A 13,404-nucleotide genomic window follows, 5' to 3' on the forward strand; every position below is an offset into this window, starting at 1 on the left:
AAATGTAAAAAATGTAAATCAGATCATGTCAGGTTTTATCATCATTATTTGCTTCCTCCCTCCGTCCTCCAGTCCTCCCCTGGCACTCCCACACTTCTTTACACCTCTGACCTCATCTCCCTCTCCTCTCTTCCTGTTTATTTACTATAATTTTGATGTGACTAGGGAGCCTTCATAAGGAAATGAAGACCTGTAGAAATGGTTAAACCCACATATTTTTATGCTAGGTTTGATGAAGAGTGGAGAGTCTAGGAGAAATCTGACAGGTCAAAGGGTACGAGGGAAATGTCGAAAACCGGGAGGAACTCAGCAAGACCTGTTTGTTCAGCCCCTTCCTGGCATCCCTGGCTTCAGAGGTAAGGATGTTCCTTTCCTCCAGGTACAGTATAGGGAGAGCGCATCTCAAATGAGGGCTTATCACCTGTTTCAAGGGAGAAGGGCAGGGAGAAGTTCACTCTGACCTTGTTGTTTCTGCTGTTTCCTTCTTGTTTTCTGCTGACCTTCTTGTTTCCACCTTCAGCTTAAAATATTCAATATGCCAGGATGTCATATTTTGGAGTATCGTTCCCTGAACCGCATGGTTCCTCTGATGCACTGGCACGTGACCCCTTTGCCTGGAGCAAATATACACATGGCTGCCTCTCTTCCCTTCATCTCTCTTCTTACATACCATCTTCTCTGTGAGGTCTTTCCTGACAACCGTATTTAAATTCTAGCCCTATACCCAAATTTCCCCAATCCTTTTCCATTTAAAAATTTTCCTCTATTGCACTTGCCATCATTAACATTCCATAGATTTTAGATTTTATTTGTTTACTGTTCTTCTCCCCCACTAGAATGCAAGCTCCATGAAGGTAAGAATTCTTGCCTGTTTTGTCTACTGATGGACATGCATGAGAGAAAAAAGTGACTGTGTTATAGTAGGTCCTCAAATTATTTTTTGTTGAATACTCGATATATGGAGGACTTAGATGTAGGGTATAAACTACAGAAAAGAGTTAAGGATGATTCCAACATGTCTTCGTCTTGACATCTGGGATTGCCATTTTGTAAGCTGAGAAAGTCTGAGGGAAGAACAGGTTTGCTGCAATTGCTGGTGGTCTGCCATCCACGTCTCTAGAATGCAGTCAGGAAGGAAAACTCAGGCAGGGAGCTTGGATGGGGAGATCTGTCCTCCCTGACTTTGCCAACTCTGACAGTTTCTTTACTTGGATTTAGAGTTGTCAAAAAAATGATCCGAAAATTAGAAATGGAGGGAAGAGGTTCCTAGGTGTTCTTTCAGTTTAGTGCTGGGCTTGTGCCTTGCATTGATTTCCTATTGACTGAGTTATTTTACAACCCTGAAGAGGCAGAGGTTAACTCAAACCTGCAAATAGTTCCTGTCCAGTAGTGGAAAAGATAATCCTTATTAAGGTTATGGTTCATGGTCGAATATGACATTAACCAATTTTCTATTCAACTCAGCAATCTTCTCTAACATACCTTTATTAAATTGCCTCTAAACATCCAGCTTCTCGAATGCACTTTTAACTGATTTTAGTACCTCACTGGTTCTTTCATTAATTAACAAGTTATATGAAATCTTTGACACATGTTCATTTTATTTTTGTATGAGAGTTATGATTCTACCTTTTTGAAAATTACACTTGAATGGCTTTCACAGAACTGAGAAGCTGCCACTCAAAATGATTCCTGAGCACTTTCTCATTGATTAGCCCAAGCATGTGATACAATAACTTCTCCAGTTGTTAGCAAACAAAGGAGTAAAGAACTTGGCAACTGGCTGGACTTTAGGCAGCAGAAAAGGTGTAAGATTAGCTTCTGTTTTTTGAAATACCGGTTAGCTTCTGTGTTCACTTTCTATTGCTGCTGTAACAATGCGCCACAAGCTTAGTCGTTGAAAACAACACAAATTTATTATCTTACAGTTCTGTAGATCAGAAGTCTGACATGCATCTCACTGGGTAAAAACCGAGGTGCTATTAGGAGGCTTTTGTGGATGCGCTAGTGAAGAATCCATTTCCTTGTTTGTTGGTTTGTTTCCAGCTTCTAGAGGCTTCCTGCATTGCTCAGCATATGGTCCCCTTTCACCTTCAAAGCCAGCAATGGCAGGATGCGTCCTTCCCCCATCACATCTCTCAACCTGTCTCTTCTGCCTCTCCATTAACACTTTAAAGGGCTCTTATAATTACATTGGGCTCATCCAGATAATCTAGGATAATCTTCCTATGTTAAGGTCAGGTGATTGGCAACTGTCAACCAATAAAATAATGTTGGAGGCTGCAAATAAAAGTTTATTTGGGATCTTAAGAATTGCAATTCAGGAGACACAGGTTATTCTGGTAGTCCCGAAAGGATGTTCCAAGGAAGAGAAAGAGTCAGGGGCTTTTAAAGACAAAAAGTCATGAGATTGTTAAAAGCTGCCCGGCGAGAATTGTGATTGGCTCTGATGCGAGTCAGAACATCATTGTCCTTTAGGAATCATGAGTTGTTTTAGGGTGAGGGTCCCATAAGTATCTTGAGTTTCTAGCAGTGTTTTGGATGACTTCATCAGGTCAAAAGGTCAAATTCCATCCAGGAGGAGACGTGCATAAGTCACACTTCTTTAATGACCTCCCAGTTCCATTTTAGAGAGCTCTCTTAGCAATAGCAACCCCATTTTGATTTTCCTTTCACACAGCATTATACCCATCTGCAGCTTTAATTCCCCTTTGTCATACCATAACACAGTCATAGGCTTCATGGATGAGGACATCTTTTGGGGCCATTACCTGCTTATCATAGTTTATAAGCCGACAAGGGAGAAAACAGAGAATTTAGGAAAGTGATATATATGTCTCTCTTCTTTATTTTTTGCTTCGACATCTCCCCAGTATCTATGCAGACTGATCACCAGAGTTATTTCCCTTGTTAACAAAGGCAGGTGGGCCTTCCATTAAGGGTATTTATGATGGCAAATGCAAAACATCTTTGTTCAAATGTTTATGTGTGTGCTAAGCATTTTAAATAGATCTTTTGCACTATTCTATTTTTCACACTGAAAGACGTGATATAGTTGAGCTTTGGAGTCAGACAGACCTGAATTTAAATTCTGACTCAATTACTTACAACTCCCGTGAACTTTGAGCAATTTACCTGAACTTCCTAGCTTTAAATTAAGGATAAGCTGTAAATTAAGGATTAACAATAGCTACCAGAAAAGGTTATGGGGAGGGTAGGAGCAGTTCCATTTTGGGCCTAGAAATTTATTTCAAAAGATTTATTTAGTATAATTCTGATGTGACATGGGAGACTTCATAAAGAGATGAAGACTCAAAGAAACAGACCGGTATATTTTTAGGCCAGGTTTGATGAAGCTGCGACAGGCATGGAGGGATAACGTAGGTTAAAGAGTACGAGGTAATTGTAGTGACTGGGCGAAATTTAGCAAGGCCTGTTTGTTAGGATTCTTCTTTGTGTCCTTTGGTCTTCAGAGATAAGGATTCTCCTTCCCTCCCAGGGCACCTCTCACATGAGGGTTTTATGACCTGTTTTAAGGAAGAAGAGAGAAGAAAGAAGGAGGTCAGCCTGACTTTCCTGCTTCTGCCATTTTCTCAAATTCCTTCAGCTTAAGATACTCAATATGCCAAGATGCTATATTTTGGGGTAGTGTGTCCTGAACACCACTATGGGTATTAGTGATGAGAAGTGAGAGGTATTCTTTTTCTTTTTTCCTTAACAACAAACGTTTATTTCTCAAGGTTCTGAAGGCTGGAAGTCCAAGATCAAGATGCCGACATATTCAGTGTCTGGTGAGACCCCTCTTCCTGGTTCATAAGACAGTGTCTTCTCACTGTGTGAGAGGTATTCTTGTATCTTTTAATTCCACATATTTTTTTTCAATTGAGAGAAGGGCAAGCACCTAGAAAATTAATTCAGTTAATCAATATTTATTGGATATCTTTTATTTGCCAGGGATTATGAAATGCCCCTCTTCAATATTCATCTTTTAGCCTTCAATGTTTTCCACTTAAAATTGAGGGGCTTGAATAATGTTAAAGGTTTTTTTTGCTTTAAAAATATTAGCGTCTATGAATTTTCTTAATCTTCATTTTCTCCCAACTAGACCTAGAAGTGGCATACAGAATTGTGGTGGGATAGGGGTGGGATGTGTATGGAGGTTCACATCCACAATTGGTTAAAGTAAAGTTTGATTTTTTTCCCTACTTCCTCCCATCCACATCTGCATAAAAATGAGATCACACATGCTTACTTACTTGGTTATTTGTAAATACATGACAGTAACACCTCTCTTCCTTCACAATTCATTGTACATTGCTGGGCTTAGAAGAGAAGCTTGAAGAATGCTTATTCAATGTTCAGTTGATGTGCAAAATTATATTACTTTCTGTTTGTTTCAGGTGCTGCCAAACTGTTGATTTCCTTCAAGTCCTGATCTTTCTTTATTCAGATAAGTTTGCAGGGGGAGGGCTTCCATTTCTACACACCAGATAGAATGCATTTCCTTTTCACCTATTTAGGCTAATGGCTTTTCAGTGTTATGCAGAGTAAAGAAATTATTTGGCTTCTATTCAGAAGACAATTTGGTTTGAAAAAGAAAAGGCTAATTCCAGCATAATCATTAAATGAAAATGAGAAAGTTTAGCACAAATTTTAAAAAAACCCAAAAAACAAAGAAAGAAAGAAAGAAAGAAAAGTCAGTTGAAGATTTTCTAGGAATTACAAATTGTTCTGCTCTGTTTAGGTTTAGATAAGCTTCTCATTACTTCCCAAGCTGATAGAGTCTTTGACAAGGATTTTCTTATGGGTGGAGGTTTTCCTAATACTTCACTTTGCTGTTAATACATTTCTTTTTTAAGCTGAATTTGTCTTTGGAAAATTGGTTAAACTTATGACCCTGGAAGTCTGGTCTGTCTTGGAGAGAGAAATGAACTTGAAAAGAATTACTGTGAAGTGAGGGATACAAGCCTTTAACATATGAAAATTAAAATAATGGCTCATAATCAATACAGCATGCTTTGTGACAGAGTATTTGTAGACTAGATTTATATCAGAAATTCAACAAAATTACACATCATCACTACCTTATCCCCTAACATCATCTAAATGTATAACTTTTAGTAGATGTAGGGGTCCATGACCCAGGAAATTAAAAAAAAAATCTTTAGAGATGGAATGAAATTATATGCAATAGTAGTGATTCTGTTCCACTTCTAATGGGGCTGAAGTGGCCATGTACCCTCCAGTTACAAAATCCCATAGGCTATTGGAAAAATGAGTGCATACCCTCTGGCATCTGGATTCCTTCTCTTTGGGATATATTACAGGCCTTCTTTAAACACTTCCCATAGAAACATGAATAATGTTTCTTGACCTGAATGTCATATAATCTAAAAATTGTCTATAGATAGAACTTTTTCACTGGTGCCAGGAAATCAGCTTAGGCTCACTATATCCATTCTAAGCCTCCGAAAGAGAGCTTTAAACTTCTTTGGCATGCCAAAAGTCTAGGTTTGAATTAAATGACTAATGCTTTACCTAGTTTTTACCACGACTTCTCTCTGCCAGAATCTTTTCAATTCATCCTCAGCCAAAACTGTCATCCATCCTGGCAACGTACCTTTTCACCTCCCCACACCTCATGTCTTTGCTTTTCCAGTCCTTTGGCTGCCCTCCTGTTTCTTCCCTCACATACTTGTCTGACTGGTTCCTAGAAGCTTGGCTGAGATTTTTCTCTGCCATAAATCTGGCTACCACAAATTAAGGGCCCGGTGCCCAAACACACCTCTCTCAATGAAAATCTAAGTAGATCTAATATATAAGCAAAGAGAATACTTCTATTTTCTTTCTAAAAATAAATCATGCCTTGGCTTTTAAAGGAGAGAATGAAGAGCAGGTTGACAGAGAAAATAACTGGTTAGAACAGAGGTTAGGAAAAGACTTGAGGTAAGAATAGTTACTCAACCATGATAATATCAGAAAAAGCAACAACCTTATTTATCCACAAGGCAGTCCCTCGCCCCATCCGTAAAGGCTAATGAGGGCAGTTATCTTTGTTCTGTGCACTGATCTAATCTAAGCCTTCAGAACCGGGGCTGCACATAGTAGGTGCTCTAGAAATATTTGCTGAATGTTCAAAGACTAAGAGAATTAAAAACTGATAAAAAATGACAAAGGCCACAGCTTCACCAAATGTTTAGCCTTCCCAAACACAGCCCCATTGTTCTATTCTCTTTATACCCCTAGCCTTCTCCCTTGTTTTTGTCGTTCTCTTTTACATACATATTTAAATCTAAGAAAACACACACACACACACACACACACACACACACACACACACACACACACACACCAAATCCCTGAAATAACAGACTGAAATGTGTTATTCAAAGCAAGTTATATTGGGCTGTTGCTTTTAAAGGAATGTCAACTCCTAACGGGTTTACTGTTTCTGTACAGCTTTCCCGCCTTCTCCGAGTGGAGGTGAGGGATGAGGAATGAAACAATCAACATTCTCTCTCCTTTTCCTCAATCTTTTTCTGTCCTTTTCTCTCCTTCCCTCGGCTTTATTTCCTTTCCCCGTCTGCCGTTTCTCTAGGGTCGTTGCTTGGTTTTCTCCCGCTCAGCCTGTTGGTCTCTTTGATCCTTTCTTTCTATCCCTTATTCCCAGAAGCTCCAGAAAAATACCTTCTTTTTTCCCCTTTTCCACGTCACTTCCCTCCCTTCTCCCATCTCCCTCTCCTTCTCTGTGAGAGGTGAGTTCCCCGCTAGAGGCCAGCACTTTCTCCGTTTCGTCCCTCCCACCGGCAAGCAGAACTCGGAGAGCAAGAAGGGGAAAAAAGAGGAGAAAGAGCGAGAGAGGGGGAAAAAAACACAAAAAACCCCGGGGCCTAAGCGCGGAGGCCTGGCAGCAGCGTCGTCATGGCAACGGGCGCCGGCAGGAAACGAGGGACTCGCGGGAGAGAGGGGGGAGGGCGCCGAGGGGAGGGGGAGGGACGGGGGAGGGTCCGGCTGCCCCGGAAGCACCTCCCCGCCAGCCCCCTCCTCCAGCCCGGCCCGCAGCCCCCGGCCTGCAGCCCCCACCCTCTCGGCCCGGCAGGAAGTGACAGGCCCCGAGCGAGCCCCGGAGGCCTGGCGGAGCCGCGGCCGGCCCGCACCCGGAGCGGCGGGAGGGGCGGGGAGCCGCGGCCGCGCCGGGCGCCTCCCACCCCGCCTTCGGCGCCCCCGCCCCTCCAGGAAGGGGAGGAGGCGAGGGGAGCCCGCCGCGGAGGCCGAGCGCGCCCCCCGCCCAGCCCGGCGCCGGGGGACCCCGGCACGTGAGGTGGACGCCCCCCGAGAGCGCTCGGGTGCAGAGCCCGGCGCGGAGGTAAGCGGGCGGCCGCGGGCCGGGCAGGGGCAGGACCTCCGGGGGCTTGGCTGCGCGGGGAGGTTTCTTCCGCCACCTCGGGCTGTGGAACGCCCCAGGTACCTCCCCCGGCGTCTTTCCCTGCCTACCTCTGGCGCTCGCTCTGCGGTCCTTTCCTCTGCCTGTGCAGCCTCCCGCTCTTCTGTTCATTTCGCTGTGCCTCACTGCTGTCCGCCCGTCACCCTAGTTGCTTTTCACCGCTCATTCTCTCATTCATTTTCCCGTCTCTGACTTTGGCTTTCCCATCCAAGCATGCTGTCTAGTTATCTCCCTGCTTTTTCTGGTCCACTGGGTTACTCAGCCTCCAGTTCCTCGACTTCTGTCTGTCTCCCCGCTCTCAGTAAGCACATTTCTCCGCTCGTTTGGGTCGGTTCACTGCTGGCACCGCTCAGTCGACCCCCTTCCCGCGGTGTGATTGATCCCTCTTGCGAACGTCGTTCTCATCCAGGTTCTAGGTACCACAAGGACCCCCTGGGGCGTCTCCTCTCCCTCTTCTTCACATGGCTTCCATTTCTTTGGCACAGCCTTCCCCGAACCACCCCCCTCCTCCCGCCCCCCTTCCTATGCCCCATCCTTCCTACGAGACAGTTTCGTGCTTGGGGAAATTGATTTCCTCCAACTCTTGGCCCGGTAGGCCCAGTACCAGGTCCACTTCAATATCCTCTTCCAGCTCCTTGCCAAAGGTCTGCTCCAACCCAACCACACACGCCCAAATGCTGCCTTTCAGGATGACCGTGGTTAAGTTACTTTGGGGACCTCTATGGGTCAGCTTCTCTTTCTCTTCCAGTTAAATTCTGAAAATTTAAATTCACTGTGTTTCCCAAACTTTTTCTTATCTTCACTTTCTGTATTTAATTTTACAGTCCCAACACTGATCACTAATGAATAGATTTATGTGCTTGGGATCCAGGAATCCTGGTTTTGATGACAGTTTCTCCTGATTTTATTAAAGACTTTAAGCTGGTCCCTTTCCACCTCTTTTCTGTTTCTCACTCTGAAAAATTAATAAGACTTCCATTTTGGGGGGAGATGAGGGATCATACGTTTTATTAGCATTTTCACCCATGAAGGGAATTAATGTCCCCTCCAGCTAGTAAAGGGGTCTCCTCCAGTCTCTGAGTCCAGTGCACTAAGTCCGGTGATCTATACAGCTGTGCCGTGCTGCCTGTAACCCTTACCCACTTTTTTTCTTCACATGCTGATAATGAGGATTCATGGGTCTGTATCTGTTTAGTGCTTTAATATTTTGGCAAAAGATGTGGGGAGAAGATAGACTAGACTTGAAGCCAGTATGATTTCTCCTGTGTACTTCTTGGGTTATATCCATGTTTGCAGTAACATTTGCTATTCCTATGCAACTGAATTCTTGGGGGATAACGATGCAATCAGATGATACTGGGAATGGAGTCATAAAAAAATCTCCCCAACTTTATTTCCAAGCCCAAGCGTTTTGATTTTATTTACTTTGTTTTGAATGCAGTCATTAAAATAGATCCACCCTAATAAAACTGTCGACACCCCTTAGCAGAAATTCTGGTTTGATGTTTACATTCCAAAACCAAATTGTGCTGTGCTGACCCGATATTTATAGTGGCTCCACGCCTCAAAAGTAGACAATATAGTATTTAGGTTTAACAGAAGAGGGGAAAAAAAAGAATGAACAAAAAAACCTTATGGTCATTTAGTGCTGCTTCGAAAGCATGTTTCTTCCTACTTCTCATCTGTCTCTTTGCTTGGTTCTTAGCAATGTTTTCATGTCTTTTTGCAAATTTTAGTGTAGACCCCGGAGGGTAAATTCTGACTACTTTAGTGGACTCAAAAGTTGAATCTTATTTTCTTGAAGATTTTCATTGTTGTCTTTACTGTGTTTAATACCTGTAAGTCATTTGTTAAAATGATGTATTATACTTATTTGTGAAGCCTTCCTTGCAAACAGGGAAACTGAGGTTATAAGAAGGGAAAGTGACATGTCCAAGGTGTTACTAGTAGCCTGAGTGGGAACCAGGCAGCATTTCGGGGGATATGGGCTGTAGGCTAGTTCTTCTGTCTCCTAGTTTTATGCCTTTCTATGATGCATTATCTGTATCTTAAGCCCCTCCTCCATAAAATGATGACAATGAATACTCAAAGCGAGTGACACTGCCTTAATCATAGATTGGTTTTGGTTTGAAGAAGCACGTCCTAGTGTAAAGATTTGATACTTAACTAGGACAACTTTAACTTCAGCAAACCTCGTTTCCACAATTGTAAAGTGGGGATAATTCTATTTACTGTAAAGCACTGAGAGATAATGGAGGAGAAGAGCCTAGCCCAGTGAGAGGAGGCACCTAGTAGCTTCTCAGTAAATGGTGACCATTGTTAATAAGATGATGCTGATGATGGTGTTGCACATGCGGAGAGAGATGAGATAACAGTACATTTTAAATGGGACGATTTTAAACTATTTATAAGTGTTATGGGGATATAAGGCGGCCTTACTGTTACGAGGAACCGTCTTACATCCTGGCCATTTTATATTTAATGGCATGAGGGAATAGGTAAAAGTTGTTTATTTTGCGACACTGCTTAGCTTCAAAACCTGGTGTGGGGAAGTTATGGTTATGAGAGTATATTGAAGATTTGGTAGTTATTAAACCGGAGAAATCATGGTTTATGGAAGAAGAGGAAGGTTCTTAGATAACTTGAATAATAACCTGAAATAGTAGCTTGAGATCAGGTGTACATTTTAATCCTTTGCTGCTTCCATCTAGGTCTAGGAGTCAGAGCGCCAGCCTCGGGCACCCTGGACCTCTGTCATGGAGACTGAGAGTGAACAGAACTCCGGCTCCACCAACGGGAGCTCCGGCGCTGGGGGCGGCTCTCGGCCCCAGATAGCGCAGATGTCACTGTATGAACGGCAAGCAGTGCAGGTGAGGCTTAGCTCTGAGGGGCTGTGATCTGTGAGCCGTGGCTTGGGGCGGCAAGGTTGCAGGAAGATAATTGCCCCTGGTTCCTTTCCAGCACACGCGGGGAGTTGGATCAGGTGACAACTAAGGTCCCTTCCAGTTCCGAGAATCTTAGGAGTCCACAACAGTTTGAGCAAGCAGGCAGAATGAGATTCAGTCTTTAAGGTTTTTATACCTTTCAGTTCATGTTGCTAGATGCTCACTAACCATTCCTCTTTGTGGGTTGTCAGGTTTTTAATTTTTGGTCTTTCTTGAAAATCACCCTGAGTAATGGAAGTTAAGAACTTTTACTTAAAATATTTTAGCTACTAGAATAACTATGCACATCCGAAGACTGGTTCTGATTATTAAAAAAAAAAATACAGTGATATCCTGAAGTTAATGTTGAAAGTGAATTACCAGTATCATCTTGATAAACACCCATGAGTATTATGCTGTAGGTGTTTGAAAATGCCAGTTACTTGAAAATTTTACCTGATACGGTCTTTCATAAGGGACCATTTACTCTATTTTTCATCATATCCAACCCCTTAGGATTCTGTCACCTTTATTGTATCCCTAGAATATGGTCTTTTATTTTCTTCTTCTCTTTACATTAATCAACATCCCATTTATTTTCAAACCAGTTTAGTCCCCTAATTCTTTGTTATATCGTATTTACAGATTCCGTTTTGGGAAATAAGAGTTCATGTGAGTTACACTGCTTTACTTTTCAAGAATAGAGCACAGCAGAATTAACTGCTTGTCTACTTTTTAAGGACTTACTGGTTCTGCTATAAAAATGGACAAATCAGATGTTGACAATTTAACCAGATACCCATCTTCCTTTATTTCCCTCCTTCCCATATGTCCCTTTCAGAGGATCACAGTGATTTCCATAGAATAGGAGTTAGGAGTGATTCTTCTTTTTTTCCTGGACACGCCGTGCAGCATGCGGGATGTTAGTTCCCCGACCAGGGATCGAACCCGTGCCCCCTGCATTGGGAGCACGGAGTCTTAACCACTGGACCGCCAGGCCAGTCCCAGGAGTGATTCATTCTAAGTGGATTGATCCCCGCTCTTTCTTCCTAGGCTCTGCAGGCATTGCAGCGTCAGCCCAACGCGGCTCAGTATTTCCACCAGTTCATGCTCCAGCAGCAGCTCAGCAATGCCCAGCTGCATAGCCTGGCTGCCGTCCAGCAGGTGAGAGGTCAGCAGCTAGCTGGCCCAGGAGGGAGGGAACAGGCACTACAGGTGGGTCGGGGCACGCTACCTCCTCCGCTGAGCTAGGCTGGAAACAGTCTCCTCTGCCTCCTGTCCTCCTGCAGGAGGATGAAGAGACCTTAGTGTCTGGGCTCTCAGTAAGAACTGTGGGGAAACTACCTTTTAGAGATAGCATGGCTTTGTGCTAGACCTGTACCGTCCAGTATGGTAGCCGTTAGCCCCAGGTAGCTGTTGAGTGCTTAAAATACGGCTAGTGCAACGGAGGTGTGCGAAAAGATTTTGGATTTCAGAGACTTAGTATGAAAAAAGAATTTTCAGTAGTTTGTTTGTGTTGGTTACATGTTGAAATGAGATAGATCAGCTTGAATAAAGTAAATGATTAAAGTTTACTTCTCCTGTTTCTTTTCACTTTTCGAGAAATGTTCATACTAGATTATATATGTGGCTTGTATTATATTTGTATTGATTGGGCAGCACTGGGCTGGACTTAGCAGTGACTCATGACGCGACCTGACCAAAGTTTCTTGCAGCTAAAGGAAAGTGGGAGGAAGAGAACGGGTTGCCTACCTGCCCGGGGTGGGTCATGTGGGAGTCATTGGGTTAGCATATGTGACAGCATGGGGGTAATTGGGATTGTGAAGACACTCGTCCTTGCTCCGTAGTAGAGGCTCTCAGTTCTTACCTGAAATCTCTATCTGTGCCTGTGATCTGTTACTGGCAGATTCAGAGCCTTTTCCATCATTGACTCTGCTCGCTCTTGTCTTCTTTCCCCTCTAATAGGCCACGATTGCTGCCAGTCGGCAGGCCAGCTCCCCAAACACCAGCACCGCCCAGCAGCAGACCACCACCACCCAGGCCTCCGTGAGTACTGCTTCCTCCCCTCTGAGGGGCTTTCCTCTTTGGGTCTTTGTCTCTGGGTTAAACTACTTTGTGCTGCTGATCTGAGAGTGTTTATTGAGCCGTCAATGGTATTTACTGCCCTTATGTGGAGAATGTTAGTAAAATGGAAAGTAACCAGCTTGGATCTGTATAGAAGTCTTAACGAGGAGGTCTAAGAAAGGAGGAGGAAAATCCTGCGTAGGCGGTAGCAAAGCCTTGAATAGAAGTAAGATCGGTTCCGTTTTCGTTCCTTTGCCTTCTCAACTGTTACGCTGGTGGTTAGGGACTGGTTTGGTGATACCCTCCAGTAGCCGGATGACAGTAATGGATAGCAAGGTATTATTCATTTCCTCCTGACTCTATGAAAGTGAGATACTCTCTTCTTGACCGCATCACTCTGAATTTGTCAGTCGTGTATATTTCCTTTTACCTCTCCCCAGTCCTGAGTCCTGGTTCCTTTCTGTACCACACAGATCAATCTGGCCACCACGTCGGCCGCCCAGCTCATCAGCCGATCCCAGAGTGTGAGCTCTCCCAGTGCTACCACTTTGACCCAATCTGTGCTACTGGGGAACACCACCTCCCCACCCCTCAACCAGTCCCAGGCCCAGATGTATCTACGGGTAAGCCAAAGCCACAGCCGCTGTCGCCCCAGGGGCATAAATGTCCTGTGACTTATTGAGTGAAAGCTATTTTTTTTTTTTTTTGGCTGCACCACGCAGCTTATGGGATGTTAGCTCCCCGACTAGGGATTGAACCTGGGCCCGCAGTAGTGAAAGCGCCGAGTCCTAACCACTGGACCACCAGGGAATGCCCAGAGTGAAAGCTGTTTTATTTAATCATGGTTACCCAGACGTTTTAACACAGGCTGATCTACTTCCTATGCCTTACTTAACCTCTAGAAGTGGTGCTTAGCGTTTACAGGTAGCCTGCAGATTATTGAGATCCTAAGTTAGAAGATGTTCACCTTAG

At 43.8% G+C, this 13,404-nt stretch overlaps 1 protein-coding gene and 1 long non-coding RNA gene across 5 annotated transcripts in view; both read left to right on the forward strand.

The window, feature by feature from the left end:
* Positions 1-243: 243 nt before the first annotated feature.
* Positions 244-6,263, forward strand: LOC129392188 (uncharacterized). The gene is made up of 3 exons (XR_008617666.1): positions 244-356; positions 3,741-3,843; positions 4,401-6,263. It is a non-coding gene; the product is annotated as an uncharacterized lncRNA (long non-coding RNA).
* Positions 6,264-7,278: 1,015 nt separating this feature from the next.
* The window catches only part of PHC1 (polyhomeotic homolog 1), a 22,997-nt gene continuing 16,871 nt past the window's right edge, over positions 7,279-13,404 (forward strand). For all 4 annotated transcript variants that reach the window (XM_024129039.3, XM_024129041.3, XM_028490994.2 and 1 more), the window contains exons 1-5: positions 7,279-7,366; positions 10,156-10,314; positions 11,422-11,532; positions 12,334-12,414; positions 12,906-13,055. In XM_024129039.3, the coding sequence (XP_023984807.1) occupies positions 10,201-10,314; positions 11,422-11,532; positions 12,334-12,414; positions 12,906-13,055 (456 nt within the window). In that variant the 5' untranslated portion in view covers positions 7,279-7,366; positions 10,156-10,200. The remainder of the gene's footprint in view (positions 7,367-10,155; positions 10,315-11,421; positions 11,533-12,333; positions 12,415-12,905; positions 13,056-13,404) is intronic.

This window comes from Physeter macrocephalus, chromosome 6 (genome assembly GCF_002837175.3).
Source record: "Physeter macrocephalus isolate SW-GA chromosome 6, ASM283717v5, whole genome shotgun sequence".
Taxonomy (NCBI): Eukaryota; Metazoa; Chordata; class Mammalia; order Artiodactyla; family Physeteridae; genus Physeter; species Physeter macrocephalus.